Source organism: Arachis hypogaea, chromosome 5, assembly GCF_003086295.3.
Source record: "Arachis hypogaea cultivar Tifrunner chromosome 5, arahy.Tifrunner.gnm2.J5K5, whole genome shotgun sequence".
NCBI lineage: Eukaryota > Viridiplantae > Streptophyta > Magnoliopsida > Fabales > Fabaceae > Arachis > Arachis hypogaea.
The window spans coordinates 95,978,763-95,992,943 of NC_092040.1; the positions used below are offsets into that span (position 1 = coordinate 95,978,763).

At 29.7% G+C, this 14,181-nt stretch overlaps 1 protein-coding gene across 2 annotated transcripts; it reads right to left on the minus strand.

Annotated features, from left to right (window-relative positions):
• Nucleotides 1-1,528: 1,528 nt before the first annotated feature.
• LOC112802087 (uncharacterized) lies at nt 1,529-3,573 on the minus strand. 2 transcript variants are annotated; one of them, XM_025845101.3, is made up of 5 exons: nt 3,252-3,573; nt 3,105-3,180; nt 2,185-2,236; nt 2,020-2,089; nt 1,529-1,907 (listed from the first exon to the last, which is right to left on the minus strand). In XM_025845101.3, the coding sequence occupies exons 1-5, from the start codon at nt 3,345-3,347 to the stop codon at nt 1,821-1,823; spliced, it is 381 nt and encodes a 126-aa protein (XP_025700886.1). In that variant the 5' UTR covers nt 3,348-3,573; the 3' UTR covers nt 1,529-1,820. The 2 variants fall into 2 exon arrangements, with proteins under 2 accessions (XP_025700886.1, XP_072093586.1); XM_072237485.1 differs by having other exon boundaries at nt 3,105-3,165; nt 3,252-3,562.
• Nucleotides 3,574-14,181: the final 10,608 nt, after the last annotated feature.

The window sequence follows — 14,181 nt, forward strand, 5'->3', positions numbered from 1 at the left end:
TTTGCCTCCTTGGTAAAACTGACATTTGGTGGACGAGAATCACCCTGCTTACCTGTCACCGTCGCGATACCATCCCCAGATAAAGACTCTACTAATGCAAAGGCCTTAGACTTTTCTGCACCAATGACTTTATCTCTAAAAGAGACCTTGGATGGCTTTTCTAACCCCTCTCAAGAAGAACTCTCCTTAACACCGGATACACACCCACCCACACTCTCCCCCTTGTCTCTTCCGATGGCATGGCCATCTTCCTCACCGTGTTTCACCCTCAATCGCTCGCCCTCGCTCTCTCCTTCTCTCATTTTCCTTGAATACGGAGTACGTACTTTTTCTCTGTTAGGATTTTTTTTCTCTCCTCTTAAAAGTAGTTTACTCTTTAAAATTTTGATTATCTAAAAGCATTCATTTAAAAACAATGTTATTAACTGAAAAAAATCATAACTGTCATAACTGAACTGATAATTAAAGCGACTAGGTTACTGATTTATTGGTTGGACTGATAGAACCGGTCTTACGTAAATAAAAAATAAAAATAATCACAAATATAAAATTAAAATTTAAAATACATATCTTTACTAATATTTTAAAAACAATCGAATTTCAACAAATTATAATCAACAATTTATAATCCAGTTACCATTCACTCTTTTTTTTTTTTTTTTGTATCTTCCCTTCTACTCCTTTTAGCATCATTTTCTCCGTTTTCTTCTCATTCTTTAATTTTTAAGAGTACCTTGTCCTTTTTTATTTAAAATCTAAGCGTAGTTAAGGTGAAACCAAATTATGTGAAACAAACACAAATTCTGTAAAATAAATATAAAAATTTCTTGAAACCAATAAACAAATTTTGGAAAATAACACTGAAATACGCAAAGAAATAAAAAAGAAAAAAAATGCACATAAAAAAAGATAAAATGAAAGAAGAAAATAAGGAAAACAAGAGGAGGTAAAAAATATAAATAAAAAAAAAGCAAGAGCAACATTTAAAAGAAAAGAAGATTCTTCCTTCGCAACAATTGATTATCATAATAGTTAAAAATGAGTGAAAAATATAATTAAAAAACGCATAAATAATTATAATTAAAAATAGAATAAGAATGATGTAATCTATGAAAGATGATAGGCGCTCAAAATAACTATGATGTACTGGAGTGGCTAACTAACCCACAAGAAAATTGTGAATGACAAGTTGACAACTATTGAAATTGTCCTTTGACTCTCTTTCCACGGTACAATAGATTATTCTTTATTGACGGTTAGTTTTAAGTTTTAACTTGTTTTCCCTTTTTGGTGCATTTTTTTTCCTTTTTTATTTTTTGGTTTTTTTTAGCTCTTGGAACCTGGAGGGAGCAATAGCTAAACCCTAAACTTTTTGAATTTCGAACATGTAATCTCCTTAAATTGGAATGAATTAGAAGCAATATATTCCAGGACGGTTTGGTTTCATTCCCATTTTAAATTGCATAAGTGCCTCAACAGCACATCCAATGCTGAAAAAATTATTACTTGGAATGAACCAGAAGCAACATTTGGGAATGAAAAAATAATATAAAAAAAAAAGAAAAAAGAGTGATCGGTTCCACATGGGCATGGCTACATGGATGGTGCCTTTAGTATATTTAATCTAATGTACTCTACTATCCAAATGTATTTCAATACAATCTAATCTAGACTAAAATGAGGATTCTAACGCTTAAATTTGCCACTCATCACAACTCAACGTCTTAAATTTGACAATATATATGTATGTGACAAGGTAGATCCAATACTGAAATGCTAATCCAGGTTTGAAAGAAAATGTATTTACTTCAGAAGTTTCACTAGGACTCTTCCTTGATAAAGTAACTGGAAGGTAAGGAGAAATCTTCTTCATGATTAAGCAAGTCAATCTCTTCATCATCTGTTTTCTGATGAAAAATTAAAAAATAAAACTTCTCTTTATTAGTTCAAATCTAAAATTAACATTGTTATTTGAGTATGTGGTAACTGAGAAAAATCACAACCTGTCTGCATACTTACCAGCATTTCTAAGTTGTAGAACCGATCCAACAGTTGAAGGACCTCTTCAGCAGAGAAGTGTCGGTCAAAACTGAATGAAGCATATACAATTCTAAAGATTATCTAACAGAAAATATAGATCTAAGACATCACGCTTGATAATCAAACAATCAAGACATTTCTAACCTCCTCTTTAGAAATTCCATCAGACCATAAATGACAAAATGGCGATGTATTCCTTCAAGAAATGATAATCATTGTAAGCATAACCTAAACTGATGAATCATTATCCAAAATAATAATAACAATAATAAAAAATATTGATCCTTGACAACAAGTGTCAACTACTAATGCTACTACTCACTCTGTTCCCTTTCATGTACTGTATCTAAATACATTGCTCTAAAAATGTATTAAAAGATGACAATGATATATAAAAAAGAATTGGGAGGAGTATATAGTGTAGAAATGCTTTTAAAGGATGATGCCAACATCCATCCAAACACAATTAATCCTTGGCAAAGAAAAAGCATCAGATAAGGAAAAGCAGCACTTTCACACAACAACAATTCAAAATGTTCATACATGACTATCAATACTACTTTCTTGTAGTCAACATAAATGCTTAATTGCTTATTGTCTAGTTGACAGGTCCATACCCTTGATGTTCGCTTAATGGAAAAATAATTTAGGATAGTGTAATCAGAAACTATTTAGTAGTTATCTAGTGCCTCGCTAACCAAATAAAAGTTTACTTCAGCATTTTTTCTATCATAAATCCTTAAAGTAAATTATGACACATGCAAGAAAATGTACTCTGCATCACCCTTACACTCCTCCGTTCAAGATGACAAATGCCATAATCAGGAAAACAAGCTCAGGTAGTTGCTCTCATTGTGTAATTTGAAATCCAGTATAATTTTATCCTAAATTCCTTCCATATTAATTGTAATTAATGAAATGAATCAATAGCTCTACCTAACAAATTTGGCGAATTTAATTGTATTTACATGATTCTTCTATCCTCGTATGAGTTTTCTTTTAACACTAAAGAAATCCCTACAGTGCAGTATCAAAATCAAATGGAAATATTAAAAAACAAAAACCTTGTAATTTAATTGGAGGATAAATTTCGAGAGCTTCCAACACCCTGAGCTCCAATTCAACCTGCGCTGCTTGCTCCTATCACAAATTCGATCATTTTCCAAATCCAAAATTCAAAAACCAAAGAGAGTGAAGGAGGAATGCGGTACCTTGGGGAGAGAGGAAGCAGAGGAAGGAGGGGGTTTGCACGGAGAGTGTACGGACATACCGTCATGTTCCTCTTCTTTGGGTTTTCCACTACTCATTTATTCACTGATCACTATCACAAATAAAATTTCCTTCGCAGAAGAACTCAAGAAAGTGCAACTTTTTTTCGTTTATTATGCGTGTTCATTCCTGATTCTTGGATTGCTTAGGGTTTTGGATTTTGTTCCCTTGGTAGTGGTGCTGTACCAATGTGAGGTTTGCAGCTTGTGGGAATAGTTGAGCCGACAGTTATTATGTGAGCCCACTTGAGCCCATTTTAAATGTAATGTTTTTCTTAATATTATCTAAATCTTATACACGCTTCTTTTCTTTTTTGGTGACTTAAATCTTTTATACACGCTTTAAACAAAAACAACAAACCTTTTAGACCATTTACAAAAATAAAGTTGTTGCTACGTGTCATCAAGCAGAATTGGCTTTTTTACATAAATAAAAAAAATATTTATTCCCTAAATATGCAGGAATAAAAAAGTATTCTGAAAATAAGCATAACCATTTCAAGGAAGCCGCCCCCAAAATCAGTTTTGCCTCCAAATCAATAATGGCACCCACGAAATGGTGCTGACATGACAAAGTCATTTCTTTTCTGGCGAGCACAAAATGGATCCATGGAGCTACGACGCTACTGGTGCCTAAGAACTAGGCAATTAAAGGAGACAGGCACAAAATGGGCACCAAATGCGAAATTAGTACCGAACTAGGATGCATGGGAATGACACAAAAATAATGAAAAGATATTAGATATATCATATATGTTAATTAAAATTAAAAAGAAAAAAATTAGTATTTAATTAATTTAAATAATAAAACATTATTATCTAATATATATATATATATATATATATATATATAATAATTATTTTTTATAATATATAAATTATTTTTTATAATGATTTGATTTACGTAATTTTATAATGATAAATAGATTATTAAAAATTTAAAAAAATGTTCTCTTTAAATATATTTTATATTATTCTCAGCCAATTTATTTTTGTTTTTAAACTCCAAGTATTTAGTTTCAAAATTTGTATAATCTAAATTCTATTATTAAATATAAAAAAATTATAGTGATGTAAATTATTTTTTTATTTTTTAAATTTTTAACAATAGAATGATCAATTTATATAAAAAAATATATTAAAAAATAAGTCTTTCAACTATTATTTAGAATTTAGTATTCAAATCAATTAAAAAAAAAATCAACATCATCACTCTATTTTTAGAATTAGTTCAGCCCTGTGATAATCTCCTAGCGTTTATGCCTTCATGCACTCCTCACCATTTTGTCTCTAAAATCAATAACATTAAGCGATGCATAGATATGCTAAGATTAATAAAAATCAATTAATATTAAGCTATTGTTAGAATAATTAATTAAATATAATTTTTTTATTTTAAATTAAATCATAAGAATAAAATGATCTAATTTTACTTTTAAGAAAATTGTAAAAACATATAAATTAAAATTAAGATTATCGTTTAATTACAATAAATACATGATAGAAAAATTGTAAACTAAAGTGAATAAGTATCCAAAAATAATTTCTACAAAGAAGTAACAAACTTATAGAAGAATATAAATATCTAAAATTACATATTAAATAAAATTTAAAATTATACATAATCAACTAAATTTGTCTACAAACAACATTTATATCTTTTGCCTTGAATGATTATTCTAAACTAATACCCTTAATCTTGATTTTGAATTTTACTTTTGAAAGAGCAACATAAAGTTGTCTGTGTGTAAAAACATGCTTCGATAAATATAGACTCATATGTTTGACCCCTAAAGCTTGTTAATAGTCATAGTCTCATAGATAATAACACACATCAGAGAAGAAAAGTCATTTCCTACTATTAAGATCACCTAACATTGCAATGGCACTGTCACAAACTTCATATACTACATAATACCACAAAAGTCATGTAAAATTATAAATATACATTAATAGAGCAGCAGTCAAAATAATAATGATAATAAAAAAATACAATTATATACATTCAAAAGAGCACAGAATATTATATATCACATAACCAAGTTTTTTAAAAACTTCATAACTTAGTCATTTAAGAAATATGAATAGCTATTTTTTTAGAGAACAGGATGCACGTTACACGGAATGCAAAATGGTTGATCTCTAAACTCTTATTATGTAGAATAATAGGTTCACATAAATAGAAGAGTCTAAGAAAGAATTATCTTAATTCTATAGGAACAGAGGCTTTTAAAAGAAAAATTGAAAAAATGGTTTAAATGCATATATTTGCCAAACATAAATTTTTCAAGATAAGAGACAATTTACTATCTCGACAAAAAATTAGCTGGAAAAGATATAACTTGTGTAGTTAGAGCATGAATATACAATAATGAAAGCTAAAGCAGCAAAAGATAAAAAGCTTCATGATTTTTTTTTTAAAAAATAAATATTCACTCCAAACCATAAATATTCAAACTTTGCACCAGCCAGATCCACCTCATCCAACTAAAACATAACAACTGAAAGAAGAATATCAAACACTAATGTTGCGAAGCAATTGATACATACCATTAATATAAAAGGAAACCAATTGGAGAATAAAGTGTACAAAATCCACTATCAGGTGTCAGAAATTCACAATTATGATTTCAACCATAGAATAACTTGATAAATGACTAAGTGGATAAAAAAATATATGGGAGAGAGAGCTTAATTTTTCTGAATCTAAAATCATTAGGAATTGTGGTGCAAAATTCTCTGTAATAAACAAAGAACTCAATTAAACAATGGCAACCCAATATTTTAAAGCAAACTTATATCCCTCAAAAAGAAAAAATTAAGTCATAATATATAGACAAATAAGTATCCAACTCTTTGAAAAGCAACTAAGCAAGAGAAGGCACATCAACGAAAATGAAAAAAAAAAAGCATTGAACACAAGTACAAAGGAAAAAAAAGAGCATAGAATATTAAGTACAACGAAGTACTAAATCTTCTTACTCACGTAATTGCTCAAGGAATTTCCTATCAAATTTATCAGTCACATAAGCAAGTTTTTTGAGAACTTCATAGCCCTAAATCATTTAAGAAATATAAATAGTTATTTTTCTAAAAAACAGGATGCACAATGCACGCAATGTAAAATAGTTAATTTCTAAACTCTCATTATGTAGAATAATAGATTCTCATAAATGAAAGAGTCTAAGAAAGAACTATCTTAATTCTATAGGAACAGAGGATTTCGAAAGAAAAATTGTAAAAAAGATTTAAATGCAAATATTTGCCAAACATATAAATTTTTCAAGATAAAGAGACAAATCACCATGTCAACAAATCATAAATATTCACTCCAAACCATAAATATTCAAACTTTGTGCCGGTCAAATCCACCTCATCGAACTAAAACATAACCACTGAAAGAAGAATATCAAATACTAATGTTGCAAAGCAATTGATACATACCATTAATCTAAAAAGGAAACAAACCAGAACGAAGTCACCCAGAGATAAAATAGTGGCCCCATTTGTAATTCTTCAAATCTTATTAATAAACTGAATGGTAATGGAGGATCTGTTAATTTTATTAATAAGTTTAACTATGTCCTGTTTCATGCATCTGCTCTCAAGTGAGGAAAAAGAAACTAAAGATGGTCAAATTCTGTGTTTTATTTGTTTTTCGTTCTGTTTTCTTTTCCTCCTTAAAAAGTAGGATCTTGCTTATGTATGAATGAGATATCAAAAGATTTCTTGCATGCAAACTAAAGAAAGCAATTTTTCTTCTTTTTTTTCCCTTTGATAATCTAGAATGATACGGTTCCTTCATGAGAACATTTAAAGTCTTGGAACCATGCTTACTAACCAAATCAGATATAAAATATTTAGACAGGCATAATTAAAATGAATAATTAATGACAACATAATAGAACATATACAAAGTGACACCACTAAGGAATCTTATGGAAACTTACTCAGTTACTTGTTTATTCAAATTAATGTAGATATAGGTTTAATGTTCATGCAGAAAGGAACTTATCAACATCATCAAATTTACTATCAAGCGATGTGCTCGAAATACTTCATATCAACATAGAACCCAATCTCATACTAAAGCCTAAGAAAAAGATAACAAAAGAAAAATGGAGTTTCAAAAGGAGGGGTATTAAGAATCTTAGTCTATAATGTATTGGTAAAATAAGATTATAGAAAAGTTATATGAAATGAAAATCAAGATTTTAAAATATGCTTAAAAATATATTGAAAAATATAATAATAATGTCACTCTCAAATTAAAACAATATAAAACCACTATTAAAAAAATAAAAATAAAAAATAAACGCAATAACCCATCAATCAAATGCCAATTCTAAAAAGAAAGGAAGAAGACCGAAACAAAAGGAATTGCAACAAAGAAAGCAATAGAGTAAGGGACGCACAAAAGTGTATATATTCACTTGTTATTAATAAAGAAAGCAGTAAAATCAGGGATTGTAAGAAGTTAGAGTACCACAGATCTAAATGGGAGCTTGGAGATCCCATAAAGTTGGCTGTTGCAAGAAGATATGCCAGATCCTGGACTCCGAGAGTTTCACCTTCTTTTTTTCCTGGAAAAAAAATTAAAGAAAGAAGCTAAACGTCTTAGCATGAAAAGCATGAAGATACATATTTATCATCTTGACCACCTTCTTTTAGAGAGGAACAAATATGAGTGTTATTTATATAAGAATATCAAGGAAATAAGATTATTTATTATTTATTATAATTTTTTATAATTAGTCGTCACTTAATAGTTAATAGTAAATTCTCAATATTTATGTATATGATAGCATAGCAAAACAGAACAACAGTACAACCATAAGCAATATTAGAAACAATAAACAATATAAAATCAATAGCAAGGTAGTTAAAGAACATATCTTTAAAAAATAAATAGATAAATATCTAAATTATATGTATATTATAACAGCAGTCATCCACAAAACGAAAAGATGAAGGTTTCATTGCTCTTTAGCAATTTGAAGGAAGAAACTGGTGGTTTATTCTTGGTAACCTAAGGTAAATCTTCTTGATCATAGCTTGAATCCTGCTGAAATAACTAAATGACAAAAGAACAAACCAAAAAATACCGAACAAACCAACAAAAACCCCATAAGTAAATGACAACTATCAGTAGATTAATTGGGAAAACGAATTACCACTTATTTGTGATTCCTTCTAATAGTTTTCTTAGTGGAATTCTTCACACCCATGGATCTTGTCTTCATATTGCACTATGGAGAAGCCTTTGAAGCTTTGCTGTATGGTAACGTGCCCATTTCTATTGTTAGTAAGTTTTGGTTGTTAGAAATAAGATCTCAAATAATTTTAGTAAAATCAACATATCGAAAAGAAACTATAAAGGAAACATTAAGCAAAAATATCTACCAAAATTCATAGAGAACCATGACCTCCACTATATGTGTGCTTGTACATCATGGGGTGAACTTGAAAAAAGAAAATAATGCACAATAAGAATATTTAAAAGAGAAAAACTGCAGAATCCAGACACCATTAATTACACGACACTATAAATGAGAAACCTCTTGTCTAGTAGATCCATTCATTTCAAAGGATTCTAAATTCCAAAATTTTAGTGTACTGTCTGCTGACCCAGCAATACAATTTGTGATATTCAAAAGCTTAAAAATAAACATTGAGACTTTTAATCATTTAGCCATCAAGTCACAATTAAGTTAACCAAAATTAGAGGAAAAAAATATATGTATAAATGCCAAGTCCACACAAATACATATTATGCTTAGTATGAAAAAGTTAATTTGCGAGTGGTCCATACATTTGCACTTTTTACGTTGGTGATATATGTTTGGGGGCTGCATTAAAATAAAAAATAAATTAGCTTCTTATTTAATTAGATCCTTATCTAGAGAAGAGAATTTGTGCGGATAATGAAAATGAACATATACAAATGATTTTTTTTTCAAATTAATTTTCAATTCAAAATTTAAATTTTCAAACAATAAAATTTGTAGATTAAGCAAATAATAATCATTTACATAATTTATCTAATTAATTAATTAAAACAAAAAAATAACAACCATGCAAATCTGTTCTGAACGCTGATTAGATCTCACGGCTCTGTTCTGATCGTCGCTGCTGTGCTCTTACTACATGTGCTCCCTATGGCCTCGACTCAGTACTTTCCAACTATATGCTTTCTTCCGCCGCTTTCTCCTCCGTATCCATCACCACACATTGATGATTACCACGAACTCCACCGCACCCACGGGGACGACCACGCCATACCATCGTGCACCACCATAGCAATCGGCTCCTCATCCACCGCCGTAACCCTACCACCACCGCTGGCGTTGTTCCACCGCGACGACTCCTCTGAAGGTTAGAGCCATCAGGTACAATGACATCCTCTGTCTTGGTGAGTACATAAACTTTCTCCATCTCCAATTTAGATTAGGAATAGGAAGAAGAAACGAACGGAAAAAGGGAAGAAAAAAAGAGGAGGAACGGATGATGAAGGAGAAGAATCGATGAAGAAGAGGAGGAAGAGAGAAGAAAGGAAACAGAGGATGGAGAACACAGATGATGGAAAATTGGGAATGAATCCCCTTTTTAATTGATTTTGAATTCGAAATTTAAAATTTCAGGTGTGTACATGTAAATAAAGCTGTAAAGAATGATAAGAAAAGTAGACACGATGTTCAGAAGAGTAGTAAAATGAGGATGATTTGATCATGGGTGTTATTGTAATAATGATCATACATAAAAAATTTGAAAAAATCTAGAGGATGCCACATAACATATTCCACTACTGAATAAACCTTCTTTTAAAGGATTGTTATAGGATTTCGCTATATAATTAGTCGTGGCTATCAATATGCTAACATAGAGGTGGAAGAGAGACCGTGGAGGTGGAATAAACTTAATTTTATAAAATAAAAATTAACATCATTAAACTTGTAATTTTTATAAAACATATATTTTATTAGTTTATTTTTAAAAATTAATTTTTTATTTTATTATTTTATCAATTTATTCAACTTAAAATATTTTAATCCAAGATTAAGTATTAAAATAAAATAAGAAAAAGTATAGGTAGACCATGAAAATACTAAATAATGTAAACAATAGATATGTCAGATGGTCAATTTATTAGGTATGTGGATAATTATTCTAATATTAATGTTTAGGAGATAATTTAGAAGTGGAATGTTTTTTTACTTTATTGGGATAATTTTAGGATCCGTCTTAAATAAGCTCAACTCTTTTAAGCTTTTTAAATATGCACAATATATAATTTATGAATATGGCCTATACATGGGTGTAATAATAATTATCATTTTTTTACATTTATCACATATTTTTAAGTTTCATGATGGAGAACCCTATTTTTTGTAACTTGTAACTTTCGTTGCCTCACTATCCACTAAATCACCACAAAGGCACAACCTACTCCACGCTTATTTGCTCTCTGCCGTCACTGTGCATCAAGCATTCGTTGTTGGTCTCAGACCCTCTCCTGGCATCGTTCTCATCCTTTCTCTCTCTTCTCAAACCAGCACCTCATTGTCTTATTCATTCTCAGTATCTCTCTTCTTTCTTCGCGTCGTTTGTCTTCAGCCTCAGAGCGGTGGTGTGGATCTCAGAGAGTCAACATCGTCGTCTGCGCTGTGGTGTTCCGTCTTCCTCTTCATTGCTCCACTTCCAGTGTTCCAATGGAGTCTCAGCCTCAAGTATGAATTTGCTTCATTTAGCTTTTATTTTTTATCCTTTTATGTTTTGCTGTATGAATCTGTTTCATTGAAGTTATTCAATTGTTTTTTTTTGTTCTACTTATTTTTTTAAGGTTTTTGTTTGAATTTATTTCATGCATTTCATTCAATTAGTTGTTTTGTTCTGTTTATTTGGTTGTTTGAAAATTTTTGGGTTATATTTATGAGGGTTAAAAAACTTTGGTACTCGTTTTTTTATTATGATTTCAATTTATGGGTTTATGTTTCTGTTCATGATGTTATATTTTTTATTTGGTATTGATGTTCGATTTCTGTTCATGATTTTAATTTCTGGGTTTATATTTCTATTCAATTTTGGTATTTGGTTTTATGATTCTGATTTCAATTTTTAGGTTTATGTTTCTGTTAATGATGTTTTATTTTTTATTTGTTATTGCCATTTGATTTCTGTTCATGATTTCAATTTCTGGGTTTATGTTTATGTTCAATTTTGATATTTGTTTTTATGAATTTTTGTTTTTTTTATTTCTTATTGCTGTTTGATTTTTATCCAGAGGCAAATGATGATGATGAGGCAGAGTTGTGAACCATCCGTTGCATCAATCAAAGACAAGTTTAAATTCCTTTGTTTTTTTGCTATTTCTATTAATTTTGCTTTTGAAACATGTTTACATCACTCTAAATCTTAAAAATTTTAGAATAGGTGAATGAGTTATTCATTTTTTTGTGAATGCACTTACCTTAGGATGATTGTTGCTGCTTAGTGTTTACAGCCTATTGATGTTAAATTACTTTACAGGTTGCTAAACTTCATAAAATAAATAATATATGGTTGATTGTGCTGCCATTTTAGTGAATTTTTGGAATTTTGATTCATGTTATGACTTAGTTAGATTTATATCAAAGAACTTTGAATATATGGTTCATAGATAGGAGATCAGAGTGCATATCTTCTTCATCAGAAAGTGAAGTTTCTGATAATTTTTTGTCTCTGGAATATTTTAAGAGGTAAATTATATTGATGCATTTGTTTTTCTACTAAGTCATAGTCCACCATTATTTACAATTTATGGATTTATCTATTTGCATTCTCATCTTCTCCACCTCCCTGTGCATCCCCAAAAAGGAAACTACTTGATAAAGGTTCTAATAGTCATGGATGTAATAAATCTAACTGTTCTGGTCATCATTGTGTTAACCCTACCAATCTCTGTGAAAAAAAAAATCAGAGTTATGGATGGTGGATAGAAGTTACAAATTGAATTTTGTCTATGAAATATGAATATTTTGGTCCAAAATATTTCGATTGCATTTTACATAAACATTTGCATCCATTAAGTTTTAAAGAAGTGACTCCATAGAAAGCAATGAATATCGTCATGTTGAAATCTTCGGTAAGGTGGGAATCAATTAGAATTCAATGGGTTTAACACCTGCCATTTGGGAAACTATAAATAAACAGAGCTCAAACCTTTACTAATATCACTAACTTGATTTTGGCTTTTTCACCCCGTTATGATGTTTAAGATAAAAAATAACAATAGAAAGATCAACAAAAAAAATGGTCGTGACCAGCTAAAAGTCACTCAACAACACAGGAATTTGGATAGTCATGTGCAAGTGAAGTGCAAATTCAAGGAAAATTATCAAACTAAGCATTGAATATGAATATCACCGAAGACTATATGAAAAGAAGGAAATAATTTTTTAGCCAAATTTGTATCTGTTAGAGCAACTGTAGGATCTAAAACTTATCAACCAGAAACAAACACCGATTTTCTCATTATATGATGTGATAGAAAGATTTTGCGCCTCCTTCAATATCCCTTTAATGGACTGTACTAAGTTTGTGGTCATATAATCCAACGATGTATATTTTTGTACCATTGCTTCAAACCATGACGGCAAAGCTTCATAAGAAGCTTCCCAACAACCAAAAACTTTTACAATTGCCTTTTGCTTAGATAGTCATGCTTTGCGATAATTTATTGTATAATTGAATTTCGATTGCACTTCAGCAATCACAAATTTTACTTTTAAAGATGGATCATATTCAACCAATAGCTTTATCATCTCTGCAATTATGTATGAGTTTAGCTTGGCATGATCTTGAGAAATTATAGTTCTGATGCATGTGTGACTACCATTGTACTGCTTTATAACCCAACAAAATTTTCTCTTAATAAGACTAGCCTTGATAATAATAATAATAATAATAATAATAATAATAATAATAATAATAATAATTTTTTATTTATTTATTTATTTATTTATTATTATTATTATTATTATTATTATTATTATTATTATTATTATTATTATTATTATTATTATTACTTAGTTACTTACTTACTTACTTACTTACTTACTTACATTGAAATACTCAAGAAACTCTGGTATATTCATAACGTCAGATCTAAAATGTGCATGAAAGAAGGCTCTCCAGCTGGATGTTGGCTCGCTAGTGCGTTTGTCACATCTGCAATGTCAGATTCAACTATTATATCATTTTCATCCATATCTTCAGTTGGACTAACAATATAGTAAGTGCCCTCAAATTCCTCTTCGCTTTCAGTGTTATAAATCGTCTAGTCGATGTTAGGCCCCGATTCAATAAATCAATCTCAACTAATTCTTCAAACTCAACATATAACTCGATAACTGACACTTGTGTTCGTGTTTGTTGGTAGATCGAAAACATCCCTTGCATACTTGCTTCATCAACCACATATATTATTTGAAACTAAACGAATCTAGCAAATACTAACAAATGTTATCTTTATAAAGAATATTTATGACTATTTTTAATACTTGATTATCAACACATTGACAAAGTATAATCTTAAATTTTGCATATGTTATTGCAAAAGGAATAACAACATCTCATAAATTTTCACATACAAAACCTACACCCTCAAATGTTTGGAGAAAGATTTGATCATTATAATATATCTTCAAACTGACACCTCTCTCCATTTTTATACTCTTAAAAACTCTCAAGGAAATAAAACACTCTCACAGTCACAATCAACTTAACAAATCCATTCTTCCTTTTATAATGCTTCAGTTATATTTTTTAATAAGAAAAATACAATACCCCTCCTCCGCGTATTGTGGCTTTAAAATTAAAATAATACAATATGCCC

Bases quoted from the DNA above. Each gene is read 5' to 3' on its own strand.
- LOC112802087 (XM_025845101.3), bottom strand. From the start codon at position 3,347: ATGAGTAGTGGAAAACCCAAAGAAGAGGAACATGACGGTATGTCCGTA. The intron at 3,181-3,251 runs GTACCGCATTCC...AATTTGTGATAG, and splicing joins CTGCTTCCTCTCTCCCCAAG to GAGCAAGCAGCGCAGGTTGA. The intron at 2,237-3,104 runs GTTTTTGTTTTT...CATTTCTTGAAG, and splicing joins TCCTCCAATTAAATTACAAG to GAATACATCGCCATTTTGTC.